The sequence below is a fragment of the Pristiophorus japonicus genome, chromosome 3, assembly GCF_044704955.1.
Source record: "Pristiophorus japonicus isolate sPriJap1 chromosome 3, sPriJap1.hap1, whole genome shotgun sequence".
Taxonomy (NCBI): Eukaryota; Metazoa; Chordata; class Chondrichthyes; family Pristiophoridae; genus Pristiophorus; species Pristiophorus japonicus.
The window spans coordinates 5871243-5898078 of record NC_091979.1 but is presented as its reverse complement, the minus strand read 5'-3'; the positions used below and the strand labels follow the sequence as shown (position 1 = coordinate 5898078).

The 26836-nt window shown below is 49.6% G+C and overlaps 1 protein-coding gene across 1 annotated transcript in view; it reads right to left on the bottom strand.

Annotated features, from left to right (window-relative positions):
* LOC139260440 (striated muscle-specific serine/threonine-protein kinase-like) overlaps positions 1–26836 on the bottom strand; it is a 458414-nt gene that overhangs the window by 156679 nt on the left and 274899 nt on the right. Inside the window, exons 17-20 of the mRNA XM_070877003.1 lie at positions 22252–22375; positions 8392–8564; positions 6483–6595; positions 4902–5070 (exon numbers count right to left, since the gene is read on the bottom strand). Of these exons, the coding sequence (XP_070733104.1) occupies positions 4902–5070; positions 6483–6595; positions 8392–8564; positions 22252–22375 (579 nt within the window). The remainder of the gene's footprint in view (positions 1–4901; positions 5071–6482; positions 6596–8391; positions 8565–22251; positions 22376–26836) is intronic.

Below are 26836 nucleotides of genomic sequence, written 5' to 3'. Positions count from 1 at the left end.
TTCCCCTCGTGGGGGAATCTAGAACTAGGGGGAATAGTTTCAGAATAAGGGGCCGCCCATTTAAGATGCAGATGAGGAGGAATTTCTTCTCTCAGAGGGTTGTAAATCTGTGGAATTCTCTGCCTCAGAGAGCTGTGGAGGCTGGGTCATTGAATATATTTAAGGTGGAGATGGACAGATTCTTAAACGATAAGAGATTAAGGGGTTATGGGGAGCAGGCGGGGAAGTGGAGCTGAGTCCATGATCGGCTCAGCCATGATCGTATTAAATGGTGGAGCAGGCTCGAGGGGATGAATGGCCAACTCCTGCTCCTATTTCTTATGTTCTTATGAGAGATTTGACCATGGGAGGAGGGTGGAGGTGGAGGGCAGGAGATGGGGAAGTGGTATAAAAGGGCAGGGGGCACACCTGTAATGTATGCAACTGAAAGTATGCTCACAGGTTTGTAGAGCTGTTGGTGAGAGCTTCTGCATCCACCACCCCTCATTGCCTGGAAGAGTGATGGATGCAGAAACCCTCACCTCATTTAAAAGATGCTTGGATGGCCACTTGAAATGCCATAACCTGCAGGGTTACAGACCTAGAGCTGGTAAGTGGGATTAGAACATAAGAAATAGGAGCAGGAGTCGGCCATTCGGCCCCTCGAGCCTGCTCCACCATTTAATACGATCATGGCTGATCCGATCATGGACTCAGCTCCACTTCCCCGCCCGCTCCCCATAACCCCTTAATCTCTTATCGTTTAAGAAACTGTCTATTTCTGTCTTAAATATATTCAATGTCCCAGCTTCCACAGCTCTCTGAGGCAGAGAATTCCACAGATTTACAACCCTCTGAGAGAAGAAATTCCTCCTCATCTCAGTTTTAAATGGGTGGCCCCTTATTCTAAGATCACACCCCCTAGTTTTAGTCTCCCCCATCAGTGGAAACATCCTCTCTGCATCCACCTTGTCGAGCCCCCTCATAATCTTATATGTTTCGATAAGATCACCTCTCATTCTTCTGAATTCCAATGAGTAGAGGCCCAACCTACTCAACCTTTCTTCATAAGTCAACCCCCTCATCTCCGGAATCAACCTCGTGAACCTTCTCTGAACTGCCTCAAGACTGGATGACCTTTGGTTGGACGGCGCAGATATAATGGTAAGTACTGCAGGGAATCGAATACGTCCAGGGTGATCTCCTGGATTAGTTTCGATCGCCTGGATTTTCCCAGATTTTTTCTCCCTAAATTGTCCTGGGTTTTTATCTGGTTTTTGCCTCTCCCAGGAGATCCCATGGCTCCGGTTGGGGTGGAGTGTAGAATGTTTCAGTATAAGGGGTGTCGCAGTTGTGTGAGGCGGACTGGTTGGGCTGGGTGCTCATTGTTCATTGTTCATGGGTTTATATGTAACCTTCAGGGCTGCTGACCAAGGGCCGTGCGGCTCTTTGTCAGCCGGCACGGACACGATGGGCCGAAATGGCCTCCATCTGCGCTGTAAATTTCTATGTTTCTATTGTGAGTGGCTTAACCAGTCATGTGATGTTCACAAGACTCAATAAAACCCCAGCCAGTTGGGTTCGGGGGATCCACGATGGGGCAGGTGGTTGTGAGCCTGGTGGATGAACTGGTAATGTGTAGTGTGATTGTTAAACCTTTGCGAATAAACCAACTAGAATTCTTAAGCAAAGAACCCATGAAGCAAATACATCAGAAGACCAGATTGCACTGGAGAGGGTACAGAGGAGATTTACGAGGATGTTGCCGGGACTGGAGAATTTTAGCGATGAGGAAAGATTGGATAGGCTGGGGTTGTTTTCTTTGGAACAGAGGAGGCTGAGGGGAGACCTGATTGAGGTGTATAAAATTATGAGGGGCCTGGATAGAGTGGATAGGAAGGACCTGTTTCCCTTAGCAGAGGGGTCAACAACCAGGGGGCATAGATTTAAAGTAATTCGGGGGAGGTTTAGAGGGGATTTGAGGGGAAATGTCTTCACCCAGAGGGTGGTGGAGGTCTGGAACTCACGGCCTGAAAGGGTGGTAGAGGCAGAAACCCTCACCACATTTAAACAGTACTTGGATGTGTACCTGAAGTGCCGTAACCCACAGGGCTACGGACCCAGAGCTGGAAAGTGGGATTAGGCTGGGTAGCTTTGTCGGCCGGTGCAGACACGATGGGCCGAATGGCCTCCGTCTGTGCTGTAAATTTCTATGTTTCTATGATTCAGACACAGGTGGAATTACCCTGCTTCAGCACCTCTGAGGGAAAAATGAACAGATAGCACATTGCTAATCCAGCCCAGTAACACACTACAAGAGCAGGTCAGAGGCTGGGTATTCTGCGGCGAGTGTCTCACCTCCTGACTCCCCAAAGCCTTTCCACCATCTACAACGCACAAGTCAGGAGTGTGATGGAACACTCTCCACTTGCCTGGATGAGTGCAGCTCCAACAACACTCAGATGTTGCTGCAGGGGGATTCGGTGATGGTAATGCCGTTGAATATCATGGGGAGGTGGTTAGACTCTCGCTTGTTGGAGATGGTCATCCAGGACAAAGCAGCCGCTTGACCGGCCCGCTACCCACCACCTTCAACACTCACTCCCTCCACCACCGGCCCACCGTGGCTGCAGTGTGTACCATCTACAAGATGCACTGCAGCAACTCGCCAAGGCTTCTTCGGCAGCACCTCCCAAACCTGCGACCTCTACCGCCTAGAAGGACAAGGGCAGCAGGTCCATGGGAACACCACCACCTCCACGTTCCCCTCCAAGTCACACACCATCCTGACTTGGAAATATATCGGCCGTTCCTTCATCGTCACTGGGTCACAATCCTGGAACTCCCTCCCTAACAGCACTGTGGGAGCACCTTCACCACACGGACTGCAGCGGTTCAAGGCGGCGGCTCACCACCACCTTCCCAGGGGCAGTGAGGGATGGGCAATAAATGGCGGCCTGGCCAGCGACGCCCACATCCCAGCAACGAATTTTTAAAAATCCAATCTCTGCTTATGGTACCATACTGGGCCTGGTTATAGTTATCACTGATTCTGGTTACAGTTATCGCTGGGCCTGGTTATAGTTATCACTGATTCTGGTTACAGTTATCGCTGGGCCTGGTTATAGTTATCGCTGATTCTGATTATAGTTATCGCTGGGCCTGGCAATAGTTATCGCTGATTCTGGCTATAGTTATCACTGATTCTGGTTATCGTTATCGCTGGGCCTGGCTCGAGTTATCACTGATTCTGGTTATAGTTATTGCTGGGCCTGGTTACAGCTATCACTGATTCTGGTTATAGTTATCACTGATTCTGGTTATAGTTATTGCTGGGCCTGGTTACAGCTATCGCTGATTCTGGTTATAGTTATCGCTGGGCCTGGTTATAGTTATCACTGATTCTGGTTATAGTTATCGCTGGGCCTTGTTACAGCTATCACTGATTCTAGTTATTGTTATCGCTGGACCTGGTTATAGTTATCACCGATTCTGGTTATAGTTATCGCTGGGCCTGGTTATAGTTATCACTGATTCTGGTTATAGTGATCGCTGGGCCTGGTTATAGTTATCACTGGGCCTCATTATAGTTATCACTGATTCTGGTTACAGTTATGACTGATTCTGGTTATAGTTATCGCTGGGCCTGGTTATAGTTATCACTGATTCTGGTAATAGTTATCACTGTTTCTGGTTATAGTTATTACTGATTCTGGTTATAGTTATCGCTGGGCCTGGTTATAGTTATCACTGATTCTGGTTATAGTTATCGCTGGGCCTGGTTATAGTTATCACTGATTCTGGTTATAGTTATCGCTGGGCCTGGTTATAGTATTCGTTGATTCTGGTTATAGTTATCACTGACACTGCTTCTGGTTGTAGTTATAGTTATCACTGACTCTGGTTGTAGTTATCACTGGGCCTGGTTATAGTTATCACTGATTCTGGTTATAGTTATCGCTGGGCCTGGTTATAGTTATCACTGATTCTGGTTATAGGTATCACTGATTCTGGTTATAGTTATTACTGATTCTGGTTATAGTTATCGCTGACTCTGGTTATAGTTATCGCTGGGCCTGATTATAGTTAACACTGATTCTGGTTATAGTTATCACTGGGCCTGGTTATAGTTATAGTTATCACTGTTTCTGGTTATAGTTATAGTTATCACTGTTTCTGGTTACAGTTATCGCTGGGCCTGGTTATAGTTATCGCTGGGCCTGGTTATAGTTATCACTGATTCTGGTTATAGGTATCACTGGGCCTGGTTATAGTTATCACTGATTCTGGTTATAGTTATCACTGACTCTGGTTATAGTTATCGCTGGGCCTGATTAGTTAACATTGATTCTGGTTATAGTTATCACTGGGCCTGGTTATAGTTATAGTTATTACTGTTTCTGGTTATAGTTATAGTTATCACTGTTTCTGGTTACAGTTATCACTGATTCTGGTTATAGTTATCGCTGGGCCTGGTTATAGTTATCACTGATTCTGGTTATAGTTATCACTGACTCTGGTTATAGTTATCACTGGGCCTGGTTATAGTTAACACTGATTCTGGTTATAGTTATCACTGGGCCTGGCTATAGTTATAGTTATTACTGTTTCTGGTTATAGTTATAGTTATCACTGTTTCTGGTTACAGTTATCACTCATTCTGGTTATAGTTATAGTTATCACTGTTTCTGGTTATAGTTATAGTTATCACTGATTCTGGTTATAGTTATGGCTGTTTCTGTTTATAGTTATCGTTTTCACTGTTTCTGGTTATAGTTATAGTTATCACTGTTTCTGGTTGTAGTTATAGTTATCACTCATTCTGGTTATAGTTATGGTTGTTTCTGGCTACGGTACTGCGCTCCCTGTCGGCACTGTGTTTTGGTTATCTGTCCGTGACCGGTGGTTGGGCTCAATCTTACCCTTCAGTACGGTGAGCTCGGCCTTGCAGGACACCTCTCCAGCGAGGTTCTTTGCCGTACAGGTGTACACTCCGCTGTCGGACTCGGTGGTGTTGAGGATGACCAGCGAACACTCACTGTCGTCGTACACAAAGGACAAGTGGTTGCTTTCCACTAGCATCTCATCATCCTTCAAAATAAACCAGAGGGACAAATTCACTCATCGTGTCCGGAGTGGCCGCAGGGTCAGTGAGGGAGGGACCGAGCACTGGTCAGTCATTGGCCACAGGGTCAGTGAGGGAAGGACCGAGCACTGGTCAGTCATTGGCCACAGGGTCAGAGAGGGCGGGACTGAGCACTGATCAGTCATTGGCCACAGAGTCAGTGAGGGAGGGACCGAGCACTGGTCAGTCATTGGCCGCAGGGTCAGTGAGGGAGGGACCGAGCACTGGTCAGTCATTGGCCACAGAGTCAGTGAGGGAGGGACCGAGCACTGGTCAGTCATTGGCCACAGGGTCAGTGAGGGAAGGACCGAGCACTGGTCAGTCATTGGCCACAGGGTCAGTGAGGGAAGGACCAAGCACTGCTCAGTCATTGGCCGCAGGGTCAGTGAGGGAGGGACCGAGCACTGGTCAGTCATTGGCCACAGGGTCAGTGAGGGAAGGACCAAGCACTGGTCAGTCATTGGCCACAGGGTCAGTGAGGGAGGGACCGAGCACTGCTCAGTCATTGGCCACAGGGTCAGTGAGGGAGGGACCGAGCACTGGTCAGTCATTAGCCACAGGGTCAGTGAGGGAAGGACCAAGCACTGCTCAGTCATTGGCCGCAGGGTCAGTGAGGGAGGGACCGAGCACTGGTCAGTCATTGGCCACAGGGTCAGAGAGGGCGGGACTGAGAACTGATCAGTCATTGGCCGCAGGATCAGTGTGGGAGGAACTAAGCACTGGTCAGTCATTGGTCACAGGGTCAGTGAGGGAGGGACTGGGCACTGGTCAATCATTGGCTGCAGGGTCAGTGAGGGAGGGACCAAGCACTGGTCAGTCATTAGTCACAGGGTCAGTGTGGGAGGGACCGAGCACTGGTCAGTCATTGGCCACAACATCAGTGTGGGAGGGACCAAGGGCTGGCCAGAGATTGGCCAGAGAGTCAGTGGGAGAGAAGGAGAACTGGTCAGTCATTGGCCAGAGGGTCAGTGGGAGAGAAGGAGAACTGGTCAGTCATTGGCCAGAGGGTCAGTGGGAGGGACTACAGGCTGGTCAGTGATTGGCTGGATGATCCATGCGGGAGGGACCGAGCAGTGGTCAGTGATTGGCTGGAGGGTCTGTGTGGGAGGGACCGAAGACTGGTCAGTCATTGGTTGGAAGGTCAGTGTGGGCGGGACTGACAACTGGTCAGTCATTGGTTGGAAGATAAGTGTGGGAAGGACAAAGGGCTGGTCAGTAATTGGCTGGATGGGCCCGTATGGGAGGGACCAAGGACTGGTCAGTCTGGAACCGAATCGGCCGAATGTCCCTCCCCCGCTATCCGTTTCCCCGAGTGTCCCTAACCCCTCCCCCCCCCCCCCCCCCCGCGCAGCGCTGTGCGAGATGTGGCGGGGCGTACTTTGTACCAGTGGATGTCCGGCAGTGGTTTCCCTTCCACCACAATGGCCAGTCTCGCCGTCTCCTCGGGGCTCACCACAATGTCCTCCATGATCGACTCGAACCGCGGGGCCTCTGAAACACAAGGTGTTCGGGTTAAAACCCCGGGCTGAAGGATCGATGGCCAGCCGAGGGCTTCACATCCACTAAATAACTCAGCACCCTACCCTGTGCCAACTCAGTCCCCCCACCCCCTCCCCCTCGCCTGACAGGAGCTGACGCCCGCTGGGTTAGAGTTCCACATGCTCGGCCTCACTCGACATCCTTCGCCAAGCCGCCATTTTTCATGTGTCAGCTCGGACAGAGTTAACAACAACAACAACTTGTGTATATATATATATTTATATAGCGCCTTTAACGTAGTGAAACGTCCCAAGACGCTTCACAGGAGGGTTAAAAGACAAAAATTTGACACCGAGCCACATAAGGAGAAATTAGGGCAGAAGAGGTAGGTTTCAAGGAACGTCTTGAAGGAGGAAAGAGAGGTAGAGAGGCGGAGAGGTTTAGGGAGGGAGTTCCAGAGCTTGGGGCCCAGGCAACAGAAGGCACGGCCACCGATGGTGGAGCGATTATAATCAGGGATGGTCAGGAGGGCAGAATTAGAGGGGCGCAGACATCTCGGGGGGTTGTGGGGCTGGAGGGGATTACAGAGATAGGGAGGGGCGAGGGGCCATGGAGGGATTTGTAAACAAGGATGAGAATTCTGAAATTGAGGCGTTGCTTAACCGGGGGGGGTTGTGGGGCTGGAAGAGATGACAGGTCATTGAATGAGGACGGGCATCACAACAGAGCCCTCACCTGAGAACCAAACACTCACAGGAACAGTGGCCGAGTGGGCAGCACACTCGACTCTGACTCAGCAGGGTTATAGGGTCAAGTCCCACTCCAGGGGCTTGAGCACATAAATCCCGACTGACACTCCCAGTGCAGTGCTGAGGGAGTGCTCCACTGTCGGAGGTGCCGTCTTTCGGATGAGACGTTAAACTGAGGCCCCGTCTGCTCTCTCAGGTGAACGTAACAGATCCCATGGCACTGTTTCGAGGAACAGCAGGGGAGTTGTGTCCTGTTATACCGCAATCAACATAACAAGAAAACAGATTATCCGGTCATTATCACATTGCTGTTTGTGGGAGCTTGCTGTGCGCAGAGATAGGCTGCTGCGTTTCCCACTTTAAAACAGTGACCACACTTCAAAAGTACTGCATTGGCTGTAAAGCGCTTTGAGACGTCTAGTGGTCGTGAAAGGCGCTATATAAATGCAAGTCTTTCTTTTTTCTTTGTCATCTGTAGAGTCGCTGACTGATACTCAGAGTCCCGCTCTCGTCGTGTGGGTCAGTTAGTGCTGGAACAGGTCATTAATTGTCACCTAACCTTCAACGAGACAGCTCCAACATCCCCCTCACACCCTGACCCCTCACTGACCTCCCACACACTGACCCCTCGCACCCTGACCCCTCACTGACCTCCCACACACTGACCCCTCTCTGACCCCTCGCACTCTTACCCCTCGCTGACCTCCCACACACTGACCCCTCGCTGACCTCCCACACTCTGACCCCTCGCGCTCTGACCCCTCACACCCTGACCCCTCACTGACCTCCCACACACTGACCCCTCGCACCCTGACCCCCCACACACTGACCTCTCTCTGACCCCTCGCACTCTTACCCCTTGCTGACCTCCCACACACTGACCCCTCTCTGACCTCCCACACTCTGACCCCTCACGCTCTGACCCCTCGCACCCTGACCCCTCACTGACCTCCCACACATTGACTCCTCTCTGACCCCTCGCTGACCTCCCACACTCTGACCCCTCGCGCTCTGATCCCTCGCGCCCTGACCCCTCACACAACGGGAGAAGCTTCTCACCTGCCAAGAGCAGAGCGATCCTGCACATGTCCCCTCCGTGGCTGTTGCTGGCGGTGACAATAATCTCTCCGACCTCCGCTTTCCCCACCTTCACCATTCTCAGCATGTGCTGGTCATCGTCGGTCATGCTCAGCTCGTACAGCCGGGGTTTGTTGGTCAGTTCCACACCATTCCTGCCGTGGTGAGGGAGAGGTCAAACTCAATTACTGCCGTTCAACAAATCAAAACCTCACTGACCGGGAAATTCCCGGAATCACCACTCGCTCCACTGGCGATACTTCACTGGACATGTGAAGCGCCTATTTCCACCTCCGTAACATCGCCCGTCTCCGCCCCTGCCTCAGCTCATCCGCTGCTGAAACCCTCATCCGTGCTTTGTTACCTCGTGTCTTGACTATTCCAACGCACTCCTGGCTGGCCTCCTACATTCTACCCGACGTATACTAGAGGTGATCCAAAACTCGGCTGCCCGTGTCCTAACTCACACCAAGTCCTACTCACCCATCACCCCCTGTGCTCGCTGTCCCGTGTCCTAACTCACACCCAGTCCCACTCACCCATCACCCACTGTGCTCACTGCCCCGTGTCCTAACTCACACCCAGTCCCACTCACCCATCACCCCCTATGCTCGCTGCCCCGTGTCCTAACTCGCACCCAGTCCCACTCACCCATCACCCCCTGTGCTCGCTGCCCCGTGTCCTAACTCACACCCAGTCCCGCTCACCCATCACCCCCTGTGCTCGCTGCCCCGTGTCCTAACTCGCACCCAGTCCCGCTCACCCATCACCCCCTGTGCTCGCTGCCCCGTGTCCTAACTCACACCGTGTCCCGCTCACCCATCACCCCTTGTGCTCGCTGCCCCGTGTCCTAACTCATACCGTGTCCCGCTCACCCATCACCCCTTGTGCTCGCTGCCCCGTGTCCTAACTCGCACCAAGTCCCATTCACCCATCACCCCTTGTGCTCGCTGACCTACATTGGCTCCCGGTTAAGCAACGCCTCGATTTCAAAATTCCCATCCTTGTTTACAAATCCCTCCATGGCCTCGCCCCTCCCTATCTCTGTAATCTCCTCCAGCCCCACCACCCTCCGATATATCTGCATTCCTCAACTTCTGGCCTCTTGAGCATCCCTGATTATAAGCGCTCCACCATCGGTGGCCGTGCCTTCAGCTGCCTGGGCCCCAAGCTCTGGAACTCCCTGCCTAAACCTCTCATAGGAAAATAAAAACAGGGGAGGCCATTCGGGCCCTCGAGCCTATTCCGCCATTCAACGAGATCATGGCTGATCCGTCACCTAACCCCAAACCCGCTCTCCCCCTCGCTACCTCTCTCCTCCTTCAAGACTCTCCTTATAATCTAACTCTTTGTCCAAGTTGTTGGACATATATCCTATTTCTTTCTGCCGCTCGGTGTCAAATTTTGTTGGATAACGCTCCTGTGAAGTGACGTGTGACGTTTTATCACATTAAAGGGCTATATAAATGCAACTGGCTATATAAATGCAACTGGCTGTTGTAAACGGTGACGGATTCCCCCACCGCGATGTGAGGCATCATCATCATCATCATAGGCAGTTCCTCGGAATTGAGGAAGACTTGCTTCCACTCTTAGAATGAGTCCTTTGGTGGCTGAACAGTCCAATACAAGAGCCACAGTCCCTGTCACAGGTGGGACAGACAGTGGTTGAGGGAAGGGGAGGGTGGGACTGGTTTGCCGCACGCTCCTTCCGCTGCCTGCGCTTGGTTTCTGCATGCTCTCGGCGACGAGACTCGAGGTGCTCAGCGCCCTCCCAGATGTACTTCCTCCACTTCGGGCGGTCTTTGGCCAGGGACTCCCAGGTGTCAGTGGGGATGTTGCACTTTATCAGGGAGGCTTTGAGGGTGTCCCTGTAACGTTTCCTCTGCCCATATCGTTTGCCGTGAAGGAGTTCCGAGTAGAGCGCTTGCTTTGGGAGTCTCGTGTCTGGCATGCGGACAATGTGGCCCTGCCCAGCGGAGCTGATCGAGTGTGGTCAGCGCTTCGATGCTGGGGATGTTGGCCTGGTCGAGGACGCTAACGTTGGTGCGTCTATCCTCCCAGGGGATTTGCAGGATCTTGCGGAGACATCGTCCTTGCGTTGACCTGAGAAATTTGTCTTGCCCCGCCCCCCCCTCCCCTCCCCTCACCCCCCCACAATTTGGGTTCCACTGGCTCCATGTTTTAGTAACTATGATAATGCGTGGCTACAAGAGCAGCTCATGGAAATATATCGGCCGTTCTTTTGTCATTGCTGGGTCAAAATCCTGGAACTCCCCCCATAACAGCAGTGATATTTTTTAATTAATTCTTGGATGTGAGCCAGAATTTATTGCCCCTCCCTGGTTGCCCCTTGAGAAGGTGGTGGTGAGCCGCCTTCTTGAACCGCTGCAGTCCGTCTGGTGAAGGTGCTCCCACAGTGCTGTTAGGGAAGGCAGCTCACCACCACCTTCTCAAGGGGCAACCAGGGAGGGGCAATAAGAACATAGGAAATAGGAGCAGGAGTCGGCCATTCGGCCCCTCGAGCCTGCTCCGCCATTTAATAAGGTCATGGCTGATGAGATCCTAGCCTCAACTCCACTTCCCTGCCTGCTCCCCCTAACTCTTGACGTTCCTGTAGTTCAAAAATCTCCGCCTTGAATCTACTCAATGACCCAGCCTCCACAGCTCTCTGGGGCAGAGAATTCCACAGATTTACAACCCTTTGAGAAGAAATTCCTCCTCATCGCCATCTTAAATGGGTGGCCCCTTATTCTGAATCTATGCCCCTTAGTTCTTGATTCCTCCCACGAGGGGAAACATCCTCTCTGCATCTACCCTGTCAAGCCCCCTCAGAATATCCTATATTTCAATAAGATCACCTCTCATTCTAATAAACTCCAATGTATATCGGCCCAACCTGCTCAACCTTTCCTCATAAGATAACCCCTTCAACTCCGGAATCAACCCAGTGAACCTTCTCTGAACAGCCTCCAATGCAAGTATATCCTTCCTTAAATACGGAGACCAGAACTGTATGCAGTACTCCAGGTGTGGTCTCACCAATCCCCTGTACAGGTGTAGCAGGACTTCTCTGCTTTTATACTCTATCCCCCTTGCAATAAAGGCCAACATTCCATTTGCCTTCCTGATCACTTGCTGTACCTGTACTTTTGTGTTTCATGTACAAGGACCCCCAGTTCCCTCTGTACCATAGCTTTCTGTAATCTCTCTCCATTCAAATAATATTTTGCTTTTCTATTCTTCCTACCAAAGTGGATAACCTCACATTTTCCCACATTATACTCTGCCAAATGTTTGCCCACCTGCTTAACGTATCTATCACTTTGCAGACTTTTTGTGTCCTCCTCACAACTTGCTTTCCCAGTTATCTTTGTATCATCTCATCAGCAAATTTAGCTACATTACACTCGGCCCCTTCATCCAAGTCATTAATATATATTGTAAATAGTTGAGGCCCCAGCACTGATCCCTGTAGCACCCCACTAGTTACTGTTTGCCAACCGGAAAATGACCCATTTATCCCGACTCTCTGGAGGGAGAGAGAAAACAGGGAATTATAGACCGGTCAGCCTGACATCGGTAGTGGGTAAAATGATGGAATCAATTATTATGGATGTCATAGCAGCACATTTGGAAAGAGGTGACATGATAGGTCCAAGTCAGCATGGATTTGTGAAAGGGAAATCATGCTTGACAAATCTTCTGGAATTTTTTGAGGATGTTTCCAGTAGAGTGGACAAGGGAGAACCAGTTGATGTGGTATATTTGGACTTTCAGAAGGCGTTCGACAAGGTCCCACACAAGAGATTGATGTGCAAAGTTAGAGCACATGGGATTGGGGGTAGTGTACTGACATGGATTGAGAACTGGTTGTCAGACAGGAAGCAAAGAGTAGGAGTAAATGGGTACTTTTCAGAATGGCAGGCAGTGACTAGTGGGGTACCGCAAGGTTCTGTGCTGGGGCCCCAGCTGTTTACACTGTACATTAATGATTTAGATGAGGGGATTAAATGTAGTATCTCCAAATTTGCGGATGACACTAAGTTGGGTGGCAGTGTGAGCTGCGAGGAGGATGCTGTGAGGCTGCAGAGTGACTTGGATAGGTTAGGTGAGTGGGCAAATGCATGCCAGATGAAGTATAATGTGGATAAATGTGAGGTTATCCACTTTGGTGGTAAAAATAGAGAGACAGACTATTATCTGAATGGTGACAGATTAGGAAAAGGGGAGGTGCAAAGAGACCTGGGTGTCATGGTACATCAGTCATTGAAGGTTGGCATGCAGGTACAGCAGGCGGTTAAGAAAGCAAATGGCACGTTGGCCTTCATAGCGAGGGGATTTGAGTACAGGGGCAGGGAGGTGTTGCTACAGTTGTACAGGGCCTTGGTGAGGCCACACCTGGAGTATTGTGTACAGTTTTGGTCTCCTAACCTGAGGAAGGACATTCTTGCTATTGAGGGAGTGCAGCGAAGGTTCACCAGACTGATTCCCGGGATGGCGGGACTGACCTATCAAGAAAGACTGGATCAACTGGGCTTGTATTCACTGGAGTTCAGAAGAATGAGAGGGGACCTCATAGAAACATTTAAAATTCTGACGGGGTTAGACAGGTTAGATGCAGGAAGAATGTTCCCAATGTTGGGGAAGTCCAGAACCAGAGGTCACAGTCTAAGGATAAGGGGTAAGCCATTTAGGACCGAGATGCGGAGGAACTTCTTCACCCAGAGAGTGGTGAACCTGTGGAATTCTCTACCACAGAAAGCTGTTGAGGCCAATTTACTAAATATATTCAAAAAGGAGTTAGATGAGGTCCTTACTACTCGGGGGATCAAGGGGTATGGCGAGAAAGCAGGAATGGGGTACTGAAGTTGAATGTTCAGCCATGAACTCATTGAATGGCGGTGCAGGCTAGAAGGGCCGAATGGCCTACTCCTGCACCTATTTTCTATGTTTCTATGTTTCTGTTAGTTAGCCAATCCTCTATCCATGCCAATATATTACCCCCAACCCCGTGAACTTTTATCTTGTGCAGTAACCTTTTATGTGGCATCTTATCGAATGCCTTCTGGAAATCCAAATACACCACATCCACTGGTTCCCCCTTATCCACCCTGCTCATTACATCCTCAAAGAACTCCAGCAAATTTGTCAAACATGATTTCCCTTTCATAAAACCATGCTGACTCTGCTTGATTGAATTATGATTTTCGAAATGTCCCGTTACTGCTTCCTTAATAATGGACTCCAGCATTTTCCCAACCACAGATGTTAGGCTAACTGGTCTATAGTTTCCTGCTTTTTGTTTCCTTCCTTTCTTAAATAGGGGCGTTACATTTGCAGTTTTCCAATCCGCTGGGACCTCCCCAGAATCCAGGGAATTTTGGAATATTACAAGTAATGCATCCACTATCTATTCTTTTAAGACACCAGGATGCAGGCCATCAGGTCCAGGGGACTTATCCACCTTTAGTCCCATTAGTTTGCCCAGTACTTTTTCTCTCGTGATAGTGATTGTTTTAAGTTCCTCCCTCCCTATAGTCCCTTTGATTATCCACTATTGGGATGTTTTTAGTGTCTTCTACCGTGAAGACCGATACAAAATATTTGTTCAAAGTCTCCACCATTTCTCTGTTCCCCATTATTAATTCCTCAGTCTCGTCCTCCAAGGGAACAACGTTTACTTTAGCTACTCTCTTCCTTTTTATATACCTGTAGAAGCTCTTACTGTCTCTCTTTATATTTCTTGCTAGTTTACCCTCATAATCTATTTTCTCCTCCTTTATTATTTTTTTAGTCGTCCTCTGCTGGTTTCTAAAAATTTCCCATTCTTCGCCACATTGTATGCCTTCTCTTTCAACTTCCTTAGTTAGCCACGGATGGTTCATCCTTCTCTTAGAATCTTTCTTTCTCACTGGAATATATCTTTGCTGAGAGTTATGAAATACCTCCTTAAATGTCCGCCACCTTATCCTTTAATCTATTTTCCCTGTCTACTTTCGCCAATTCTGTCTTCATTCCTTTGTAATTGCCTTTATTTAAGTTCAGGATACTAGTTTTAGACCCAAGTTTCTCACCCTCAAACTATGTTATGATCACTCTTCCCTAGAGGATCATTTACGAAGAGATGCTGAATTAATCCTATCTCATTACACATTACCAGATCTAAAATACTCTGCTCCCTGGTTGGCTCCACAACGTATTGTTCTAAGAAACTGTCCTGAATAGAAACATATATACAATATGAGCAGGAGCAGGCCATTCTGCCCTTCGAGTCTGCACCGCCATTCAATATGATCATGGCTGATCCTCTCTCAACACCATATTCCCGCTTTATCCCCATACCCCTTGATGCCTTTTGTATCTAGAAATCTATCTCTCTCCCTCTTAAATATATTCAGTGACGTGGCCTCCACAGCCTTCTGTGGTAGAGAATTCCACAGGTTCACCACCCTCTGAGTGAAAACATTTCTCCTCATCTCGGTCCTAAATTTCCTACCCCGTATCCTGAGACTGTGACCCCTTGGTCTAGACTTCCCAGCCCCGGGGAAACATCCTCCCCGCATCCAGTCTGTTCAACGCAGTCAGAATTTTATACGTTTCAATGAGATCCCCTCTCATTCTTCTAAACTCTAGTGAACACAGGCCTAGTCGACCCAATCTTTCCTCATACAACAGTCCTGCCATCCCAGGAATCAGTCTGGTGAACCTTCGTTGCACTCCCTCTATGGCAAATATATCCTTTCTTAGGTAAGGAGACCAGTACTCCAGGTGTGGTCTCACCAAGGCCCTGTATAACTGTAGTACTGTACTCAAATCCTCTTGCAATGAAGAATGTTGTGTATCTGTAAAGCATGCACTTCCATGTTCCGCCACCAGGGAGTGCATCCCCTGAAGTCCCAAGGGATCCCAGCATCCCTTGGGAGCACTGTATATAAGCCGGCCCCTAAGGCCTGTTCCTCACTCTGGAGTGTCTTAATAAAGACTGAGGTCACTGTTACTTTAACCTCCCTGTGTGCAGCCTCATCTGTGTTAGGAACAGAATAACTGGCGACGAGTATACGAATCCAACGCAAAGATGCAGCAAACTGTGGGCACCCTGGAGAAGTTCTCGGAGGGTGAGGACTGGGAAGCCTATGTCGAACGGTTAGACCAGTACTTTGTAGCCAACGAGCTGGACGGAGAAGGAAGCGCTGCAAAAAGGAGAGCGGTCCTCCTCACGGTCTGCGGGGCACCGACCTACAGCCTCATAAAGAATCTTCTGGCTCCGGTGAAACCCACAGATAAGTCGTATGAGGAGCTGTGTACACTGGTTCGGGAGCATCTTAACCCGAGGGAGAGCGCGCTGATGGTGAGGTATCGGTTCTACACGTGCCAGCGATCGGAAGGTCAGGAAGTGGCGAGCTACGTCGCCGAGCTAAGGCAACTTGCAGGACAATGTGAGTTTGATGGCTACCTGGAGCAGATGCTCAGAGACTTTTTTGTACTGGGCAATGGCCACGAGACCATCCTACGAAAACTTTTGACTGTAGAGACACCGACCCTCAGTAAGGCCATTGCGATAGCACAGGCGTTTATATCCAGCAGTGATAACACCAAATAAATCTCTCAGCACACAAGTGCTAGCAATGTTCATAAATTAACTGGAACTGTGTTTGCGAGCAGAAATGTACAGGGCAGAAACCACGAGTCTGCAACTGCCAGCAGGCCTCAGGTGACCCAGATGACTCAGAGTCCGCAACAAAGGATGAATGCAAGGCAATTCACACCTTGTTGGCGTTGTGGAAGCTTCCACTCAGCCTATTATGCCGCTTCAAAGGGTATGTTTGCAAGAGCTGTGGAACAATGGGGCACCTCCAACGAGCTTGCAGATGAGTTGCTAGCTCTGCAAAACCTGCTAACCACCACGTGGCAGAGGAAGATCGGTCCATGATGGATCAAAACAATTTTGAGCCTGAGAGAGAGGAGGCAGATGCTGAAGTACATGGGGTGCACACATTTTCGACAAAATGTCCACCTATAATGCTAAATGTAAAATTGAATGGCTTACCCGTAGCCATGGAACTGGACACTGGCATTAGCCAATCCATCATGAGTAAAAAGATATTTGAGAGACTGTGGTGCAACAAGGCACTCAGACCAGCCCTGAGCCCCATCCACACGAAACTAAGAACGTACACCAAAGAGCTTATCACTGTCCTGGGCAGCGCCATGGTCAAGGTCACCTACGAGGGCACGGTGCACGAACTGCCACTCTGGATTGTCCCAGGCGATGGCCCCACACTGCTTGGAAGGAGCTGGCTGGGCAAAATCCGCTGGAACTGGGATGATATCCGAGCGCTATCACATGTCGATGATGCCTCATGTACCCAGGTTCTGAACAAATTTCCTTCCCTTTTTGAGCCAGGCATTGGAAACTTTTCTGGGGCGAAGGTGCGGATCCACTTGGTCCCAGAGGCACGACCCATCCACCACAAGGTGCGAGCGGTACCTCACATGATGAGGGAGAGAGTGGAAATCGAGCTGGACAGGCTGCAACGCGAGGGCATCATCTCCCCAGTGGAATTCAGCGAGTGGGCCAGCCCGATTGTTCCAGTACTCAAAAGTGATGGCACGGTCAGGGTTTACGGCGATTATAAAGTAACTATTAATCGTTTCTCGCTACAGGGCCAATACCCGCTACCAAAGGCAGATGACCTATTTGCGATGCTGGCAGGAGGCAAGACGTTCAGCAAGCTCGACCTGACTTCGGCCTACATGACGCAGGAGCTGGAGGCGTCTTCGAAGGGCCTCACCTGCATCAACACGCACAAGGGACTGTTCATCTACAACAGATGCCCATTTGGAATTCGGTCGGCTGCAGCGATCTTCCAGAGAAACATGGAGAGCCTACTCAAGTCGGTACCACACACGGTGGTTTTTCAGGATGACATATTGGTCACGGGTCGGGACACGGAAGAGCACCTACAAAACCTGGAGGAGATCCTCCAGCGACTGGATCATGTAGGGCTGCGACTGATGAGGTCGAAATGCATCTTCATGGCAACAGAAGTGGAGTTTTTGGAGAGAAAGATCGCGGCGGATGGCATTCGGCCCACAGACGCCAAGACAGAGGCTATCAGGAACACGCCCAGGCCACAGAACGTCACGGAGCTGCGGTCGTTCCTGGGACTCCTCAACTATTTTGGTAACTTCCTACCGGAGTTAAGCACCCTCTTGGAGCCCCTACATGTGTTATTGCGTAAAAGTGAGAACTGGGTATGGGGAAAAAACCAAATAATTGCTTTTGAGAAAGCCAGAAGCATTTTATGCTCCGACAAGCTGCTTGTAATGTATAACCCGTGTAAAAGACTTGTGCTAGCATGTGATGCGTTGTCGTACGGAGTCGGGTGTGTATTACAACAAGCTAATGTTGCAAGGAAGTTGCAATCTGTCGCTTTTGCCTCCAGGAGCTTGTCTAAGGCCGAGAGGGCCTACAGCATGGTTGAGAAAGAGGCATTAGCGTGTGTGTTCGGGGTAAAGAAAATGCATCAGTACCTGTTTTGCCTCAAATTTGAGCTGGAAACCGATCACAAGCCCCTCATATCCCTGTTCACTGAAAACAAGGGGATAAATACCAATGCCTCAGCCCGCATACAAAGGTGGGCACTCGCGCTATCAGCGTATAACTATACCACCCGCCACAGGCCAGGCACCGAGAACTGTGCGGATGCTCTCAGTCAGCTACCATTGCCCACCACGGGGGTGGAAATGGCGCAGCCTGCAAACTTGTTGATGGTGGCGCAGCCCGCAGACTTGTTGATGGTCATGGAAGCGTTTGAAAATGATAAATCACCTGTCACGGCCCGCCAGATTAGGACTTGGACCAGCCAAGATCCTCTGCTGTCCCTAGTACTGCATGGGAGCTGGGCCAGCATTCCTGTTGAAATGCAAGAGCTAATCAAGCCGTTCCAGCGGCGAAAGGGCGAGCTGTCCATTCAGGCAGACTGCCAGTTGTGGGGTAACCGCGTAGTGCTACCCAAAAAGGGCAGGGAGACGTTCATCTCAGATCTCCACAGCACACACCCGGGTATAGTAATGATGAAAGCGATAGCCAGATCCCACGTGTGGTGGCCCGGTATCAACTCTGACTTAGAGTCCTGTGTACAGCAATGCCGCATGTATGCTCAGTAGAACAATGCTCCCAGAGAGGCACCACTAAGTTTGTGGTCCTGGCCCTCCAGACCATGGTCGAGGATCCATGTCGACTATGCGGGCCCGTTTCTCGGTAAAATGTTCCTGGTGGTGGTGGATGCTTTTTCAAAATGGATTGAATGTGAAATAATGTCGGGAAGCACCGCCACCGCCACCATTGAAAGCCTGAGGGCCATGTTTGCCACCCACGGCCTGCCTGACATACTGGTCAGTGACAACGGGCCATGTTTCACCAGTGCCGAATTTAAAGAATTCATGACCCGCAATGGGATCAAACATGTCACCTCGGCCCCGTTTAAACCAGCCTCCAATGGGCAGGCAGAGCGGGCAGTACAAACCATCAAACAGAGCCTGAAACGTGTCACAGAAGGCTCACTCCAAACCCGCCGGTCCCGAGTACTGCTCAGCTACCGCACGAGACCCCACTCGCTCACAGGGATGCCCCCGGCTGAGCTACTCATGAAAAGGACACTTAAAACCAGACTTTCGCTGGTTCACCCCAACCTGCATGATCAGGTAGAGAGCAGGCGGCAGCAACAAAATGTAAACGATGGTCGCGCCACTGTGTCACGGGAAATTGATCTGAATGACCCTGTGTATGTGCTAAACTATGGACATGGTCCCAAGTGGATCGCGGGCACGGTGATAGCTAAAGAAGGGAGTAGGGTGTTTGTAGTCAAACTAGACAATGGACAAATTTACAGAAAGCACCTGGACCAAACGAGGCTGCGGTTCACAGACTGCCCTGAACAACCCACAGCAGACACCACCTTTTTCGAACCCACAACACACACCCAAAGGATCAGCAACACCACCCCGGACCAGGAAATCGAACCCATCACACCCAACAGCCCAGCAAGACCAGGTTCACCCAGCAGCCCTGCAGGACCAACAACATGCCAGCCCAGCGAGGGCACAGCCAACACACCAGAACAGACATTTGTACCGAGGCGGTCCACCAGGGAAAGAAAGGCTCCCGACCGCCTCACCTTGTAAATAGTTTTCACTTTGATTTTGGGCGAGGAAGTGATGTTGTGTATCTGTAAAGCATGCACTCTCATGTTCCGCCACTAGGGAGCTCATCCCCTGAAGTCCCAAGGGATCCCAGCATCCCTTGGGAACATTGTCTCTAAGCCGGCCACTAAGGTCTGTTCCTCACTCTGGAGTGTCTTCATAAAGACTGATGTCACTGTTACTTTAACCTCCCTGTGTGCAGTCTCATCTGTGTTAGGAACACAATGAAGGCCAACATACCATTTGCCTTCCTAACTGCTTGCTGCACCTGCATGTATGCTTTCAATGACTTTACAAGGATACCAGTCCCTTTGTACATCCACACTTCCCAAGCCATCAACATTTAAATAATACTTTGTCCTTCTGTTTTTCCTACCAAAGTGGATAACTTCACATTTATCCACGTTATACTGCATCTGCCATGAGTTTGCCCACTCACTCAACCTATCTAAATCGCCTTGCAGTGTCTTTGCATCCTCCTCACAACTCGCAATCCCACCTAGTTTTGTGTCATCAGCAAACTTGGAAATATTACATTTGGTTCCCTCATCCAAATCATTTATATATATTGTGAATAGCTGGGGCCCCAGCACTGATCCCTGTGGTACCCCACTAGTCACTGCCCGACATCCCGAAAAAGACCCGTTTATTCCTGCTCTGTTTCCTGTCAGTTAACCAATTTTCAATCCATGCCTAGAATACACTATTTGAACTTGTCCGCAAGACTACCTTTGTCAATTTGATTTGTCCAATCTTTATGAAGATTAAAAGTGCCCATGATTATTGCCGTACCTTTCTTACAAGCCCCCATTATTTTTTGGTTTATACTCTGTCCTACAGTGTGGCTACTGTTAGGGGAACCATAGATCACTCCCACCCGTGACTGCTTCCCCTTATTATTTCTTATCTCCACCCAAACTGATTCTACATCTTGTTCGTCTGAGCCAATATCATTTCTCACTCCTGCACTGATCCCATTCTTTATTAACAGAGCTACCCCACCTCCTTTTCCATTCTCCCTATCCTTCCGAATTGCCAAATATCCCTGAATATTCAGTTCCCAGTCCTGGTCACCTTGCAACCACGTCTCTGCAATGGCTATCAGATCAAACCTATTTATATCTATTTGTGCCGTCAACTCAGCTATCTTGTTATGGATGCTGCATGCCTTCAGAAAAAGAGCCTTTAATTTTTTTTTTACCATTTTTCCCTACTCTGACCCTATTTGCTGGTGCATTCTTATGTTTGTACACTCTGTCCCTTCCTGTCACGCTCTGGTTGTCATTACCCTTAGTGCTATCCTGTACTTGTCCTTTCTCTTGAACGTTCTAAATGATCCCCTACCCACCCCAACTATTTAGTTTGAAGCCCTACCTACAGCTCTAGTTATTCGATTCGCCAGGACTCTGGCTCCAGCCTGGTTTAAGTGAAGCCTGTCCCAACGGAACAGCTCCCTTTTACCCCAGTACTGGTGCCAGTGTCCCATGAATCGAAACCCATTTCTCCCACACCAATCTTTGAGCCATGCGTTCACCTCTCTGATCTTATTGACTTACGCCAATTTGCTCGTGGCGCAGGTAGTAATCCAGAGAGTATTACCTTTGTGGTTCTGCTTTTTAATTTAGCCCCTAGTTGCTCATACTCCCTCTGCAGAACCTCTTTCTCCATCTTACCTATGTTGGTACCTGTGTGGAGCACGACAACTGGATCCTCCCAGCTTTTACCCTGAAGAATTTTATATATATTTTAATGAGATCACCTCTCATTCTTCTAAACTCCAGAGTTCAGGCCCAATGTCTCATAAGAACATAAGAAATAGGAGCAGGAGTCGGCCATATGGCCCCTCGAGCCTGCTCCGCCATTTAATACGATCATGGCTGATCCGATCATGGACTCAGCTCCACTTCCCCACCCGCTCTCCATAACCTCTTATTCTCTTATCAGTTAAGAAGCTGTCTATCTCTGTCTTAAATGTATTCAATGTCCCGGCTTCCACAGCTCTCTGGGGCAGAGAATTCCACAGATTTACAACCCTCAGAGAAGAAATTCCTCCTCATCTCAGTTTTAAATGGGTAGCCCCTTATTCTAAGACCATGCCCCCTAGTTCTAGTCTCCTCCATCAGTGGAAACATCCTCTCTGCATCCACCTTGTCGAGGCCCCTCATTATCTTATATGTTTTGATAAGATCACCTCTCATTCTTCTGAATTCCAATGAATAGAGGCCCAACCTACTCAACCTTTCCTCATAAGTCAACTCCCTCATCTCCGGAATCAACCTCGTGAACCTTCTCTGGACTGCTTGCAAAGCAAGTATATCCTTTCGTAAATATGGAAACAAAAACTGCACGCAGTACTCCAGGTGTGGCCTCACCAATACCCTGTATAACTGTAGCAAGACTTCCCTGCTTTTATACTCCATTCCCTTTGCAATAAAGGCCAAGATTCCATTGGCCTTCCTGATCACTTGCTGTACCTGCATACTAACCTTTGGTGTTTCATGCACAAGTACCCCCAGGTCCCTGCATGGGACAACCCTCTCCTCCCAGGGATCAGTCTAGGATCAGTTCGGAAACCCTACTCACTTCAGTCCCTCCCCGTGCTCGGACAGTCAGCAGACGGGGGTGCCCCGTTACCTGGTCCAGGTGACGTCGGCCTGCACGTAATTCAGCGTACAGGTGATGCAAGCACTTTGGTTTTCCACAGCGAACACGGCGTCGGGCTTGTCCATGATGCAAGGGGCTTCCTCCAGATAGGGGCCTGCGGGGAAAGAAGAGGAGAGGGGAGCTCGCAGACATGGACAGGGCTGGAGATATTCCGGTCAAGTCGGGGCTCAGTGAACAGCACTCTCTCTCTCTTGCCCCCACGTCAGAAGGTCGTGGGTTCGAGTCCCACTCCTGAAACTTAAGCACAAAAATCTAGGCTGACTCTCCAATGCAGCACTGGGGGTGTGTCGCACTGTCAGAGGTGCCGTCTTTCGAAGGAGACGTTAAAACCGAGGCCCTGTCTGCCCTCCCAGGTGGATGTAAAAAGATCCCACGGCACTATTTCGAAGAAGAGCGGGGGAGTTCTCCCCGGTGTCCTGGGGCCAATATTTATCCCTCAACCAACATCACTAAAACAGATTATCTGGTCATTATCACATTGCTGTTTGTGGGAGCTTGCTGTGCGCAAATTGGCTGCCGCGTTTCTCACATTACAACAGTGACTTCACTCCAAAAGTACATCATTGGTTGTAAAGCGCTTTGGGACATCCTGAGGTTGTGAAAGGTGCTATATAAATGCAAGTCTTTTTTTTTCTTTCAAATATTGCTATGGAATAAGAACATAAGAAATAGGAGCAGGAGTCGGCCATTCAGCCCCTCGAGCCTGCTCCGCCATTCAATAAGATCATGGCTGATCTTCGACCTGATCTCCATTTTCCAGCCCAATCTCCATATCCCTAGCTCCCTCAGTGCCCAAAAATCTATCGCTCTCTGTCTTGAATATACTCAGAGACTGAGCCTCCACAGCCCTCTGGGGCAGAGAATTCCAGAGATTCACCACCCTCTGAGTGAAGAAATTCCTCCTCATCTCTGTCCTAAATGGCCGAGCCCTTATCCTGAGACTGTGACCCCTGGTTCTAGACTCCCCAACCCGGGGGAAACATCCTCCCTGCATCTACCCTGTTGAGCCCTTTTTATAAGTTTTGTGTGAGATCAGTGCGCATTCTTCTTAGACTTAGACGAAGGAATTGAGTGTAATATCTCCAAGTTTGCAGATGACACTAAGCTGGGTGGCGGTGTGAGCTGTGAGGAGGATGCTAAGAGGCTGCAGGGTAACTTGGACAGGTTAGGTGAGTGGGCAAATACATGGCAGATGCAGTATAATGAGGATAAATATGAGGTTATCTGTTTTGGTGGCAAAAACAGGAAGGCAGAATATTATCTGAATGGTGGCAGATTAGGAAAAGGGGAGATGCAACGAGACCTGGGTGTCATGGTTCATCAGTTATTGAAAGTTGGCATGTAGGTACAGCAGGCGGTGAAGAAGGCAAATGGCATGTTGGCTTTCATAGCTAGGGGATTTGAGTATAGGAGCAGGGAGGTCTTACTGCAGTTATACAGGGCCTTGGTGAGGCCTCACCTGGAATATTGTGTCGAGTTTTGGTCTCCTAATCTGAGGAAGGACGTTCTTGCTATTGAGGGAGTGCAGCGAAGGTTCACCACACTGATTCCTGGGATGGCAGGACTGACATATGAAGAAAGACTGGATCGACTAGGCTTATATTCAATGGAATTTAGTAGAATGAGGGGGGAATCTCATAGAAACATATAAAATATTCCTGATGTTGAGGAAGTCTAGAACCAGGGGTCACAGTCTAAGGATACGGGGTAAGCCATTTAGGACCGAGATGAGGAGAAACTTCTTCATTCAGAGAATTGTAGAATTCTCTACCACAGAAAGTTGTTGAGGCCCATTCGTTAGATATATTCAAAAGGGAGTTAGATGTGGCCCTTACGGCTAAAGGGATCAAGGGGTATGGAGAGAAAGCAGGAATTGGGTACTGAGGTGAATGATCAGCCATGATCTTATTGAATGATGGTGCAGGCTCGAAGGGCCGAATGGTCGACTCCTGCACCTATTTTCTATCTTTCTATTATTCCAGAGAATATAGGCCCATTCTACTTTTAAATCCACATGAGAGGGGAGACGGGGTTTCGGTTAAACGTCTTATCTGAAGGACAGTGTAATATATGTCCCTGTGAGCATGCTCACGGGTTTGCAGAGCTGTTGACTTGGGAGTGGCTTTGCCAGTCACATGATGTTCACAAGACTCAATAAAACCCCGGCCAGTTGGGTTCGGGGGATCCACGATGGGGCAGGTGGTTGTGAGCCTGGTGGATGAACTGGTAATGTGTAGCGTGATTGTTAAACCTTTTGCTAATAAACCAACTAGTTCTTAACAGCAATACAAAAATAAAGTACCGCAGATGCTGGAATCTGGAATAAAAACAGAAAATGCTGGAAATCTCAGCGGGTCAGGCAGCATCTGTGGAGAGGAAGCAGAGTTAACGCTTCGGGTCGCTGACCCTTCGTCAGAACTGGAGAGTGTTCGGAAAGAACAGATTCTTAAGAACAATGTATTAAGCAAAGAACCCATGAAGCAAATACATTACAGACGGCACCTCCGACAGTGCGGGGTTCCCTCAGTACTGCCCCTCCAACAGTGCGGGGTTCCCTCAGTACTGCCCCTCCGACAGCGCAGCACTCCCTCAGTACTGCCCCTCCGACAGTGCAGCACTCCCTCAGTACTGCCCCACCGACAGTGCAGCACTCCCTCAGTACTGCCACTCCGGCAGTGCGGCACTCCCTCAGTACTGCCCCTCCGACAGTGCAGCACTCCCTCAGTACTGCCCCTCCGACAGTGCAGCACTCCCTCAGTACTGCCCCTCCGACAGTGCGGCGATCCCTCAGTACTGCCTCTCTGACATTGTGGCATTCCCTCAGTACTTCCCCTCCGACAGTGCAACACTCCCTCAGTACTGACCCTCCGACAGTGCGGCGCTCCCTCAGTACTGACCCTCCGACAGTGCGGGGCTCCCTCAGTACTGACCCTCCGACAGTGCGGGGCTCCCTCAGTACTGCCCCTCCGACAGTGCGGCGCTCCCTCAGTACTGACCCTCTGACAGTGCGGGGCTCCCTTAGTACTGCCCCTCCGACAGTGCGGGGCTCCCTCAGTACTGCCTCTCCGACAGTGCAGCACTCCCTCAGTACTGACCCTCTGACAGTGCGGGGCTCCCTCAGTACTGACACTGGGAGTGCAGTAGATTCGTGCTCAAGTCTCCAGAGTGTGACTTGAACCTACTATCAATGCAGCCACAAGTGAAAGTGCTACAAAGCAAGCCAGTCTGACAGTTACCCTCAGAGTGCACAGTTGCCCTGCCATAACTACGGTCTGAAGACCCACTGGAACATGACTGCAGACCTATTCTGGAGAAACTGCTCCCCTCCTGGCCTCCGCACAGGCAGTTCATGGGCGGACAATACATCCAAACTGCTGTGCGCAGATAATTACAGTCACCAGGTAAGATTTTCACAGAATAAGAGAAACCTACATATGTCTGCATACAATTACATCGGCTGTAAGGCACAGAAACAAGCCATTCGGCCCAACCAGTCCATTCTCAATGCATCGGTCTCCTCTACATTGGGGAGACCGACTGTAGATTGGGTGACCGCTTTGCGGAGCACCTCCGCTCAGTCCGTAAGTGTGACCCGGTCGCCTGTCACTTTAAATCTCCACTCCATTCCCACTCTGACCTCTCCGTCCTCGGCCTCCTACACTGTTCCAACGAAGCTCAACGTAAGCTCAAGGAACAGCACCTCATCTTTCGTTCAGGCCCTTTAAAGCCTTCGGGAATCAACATCGAGTTCAACAATTTCAGAGCGTAACCGCTGCCACTGTTTATTTTCTTGTTTTCTCTCTCTCTCCCAGGACAGATGTTGATGATTCTGCCATCTCCATTTACCCCCTATCTAGACTCACCTTTTGTTTCTTAACTTGTCCCATTACCATCCCCTATTGTCTCTCTAATTCCTCCTGCCTTCCACCTTATCACAGACCTTCCCTTTTGGTCTTAACTCCCCTCCCCCTTTCCCTGCCTCTGCACTCGCTCAAAAACCTGTCACATCTCGAACTTTTGCCAATTCTGACCAAGGGTCATCGACCCGAAACGTTAACTCTGTTTCTCTTTCCACAGATACTGCCCGACCCGCTGAGTGTTTCCGGCATTTTCTGTTTTTATTTCAGATTTCCAGCATTCGCAGTATTTTGCTTTTGTAGAAACATAGAAACATAGAAAATAGGTGCAGGAGTAGGCCATTCAGCCCTTCGAGCCTGCACCACCATTCAATAAGATCACGGCTGATCATTCACCTCAGTACCCCTTTCCTGCTTTCTCTCCATACCCCTTGATCCCTTTAGTCATATCTAACTCTCGCTTGAATATATCCAATGAATTGGCATCAACAACTCTCTGCGGCAGGGAATTCCACAAGTTAACAACTCTCTGAGTGAAAAAGTTTCTCCTCATCTCAGTCCTAAAAGGCTTACCCCTTATCCTTAGACTATGTCCCCTGGTTCTGGACTTCCCCAACATCGGGAACATTCTTCCTGCATCTAACCTGTCCAGTTCCATCAGAATTTTATATGTTTCTATGAGATTCCCTCTCATCCTG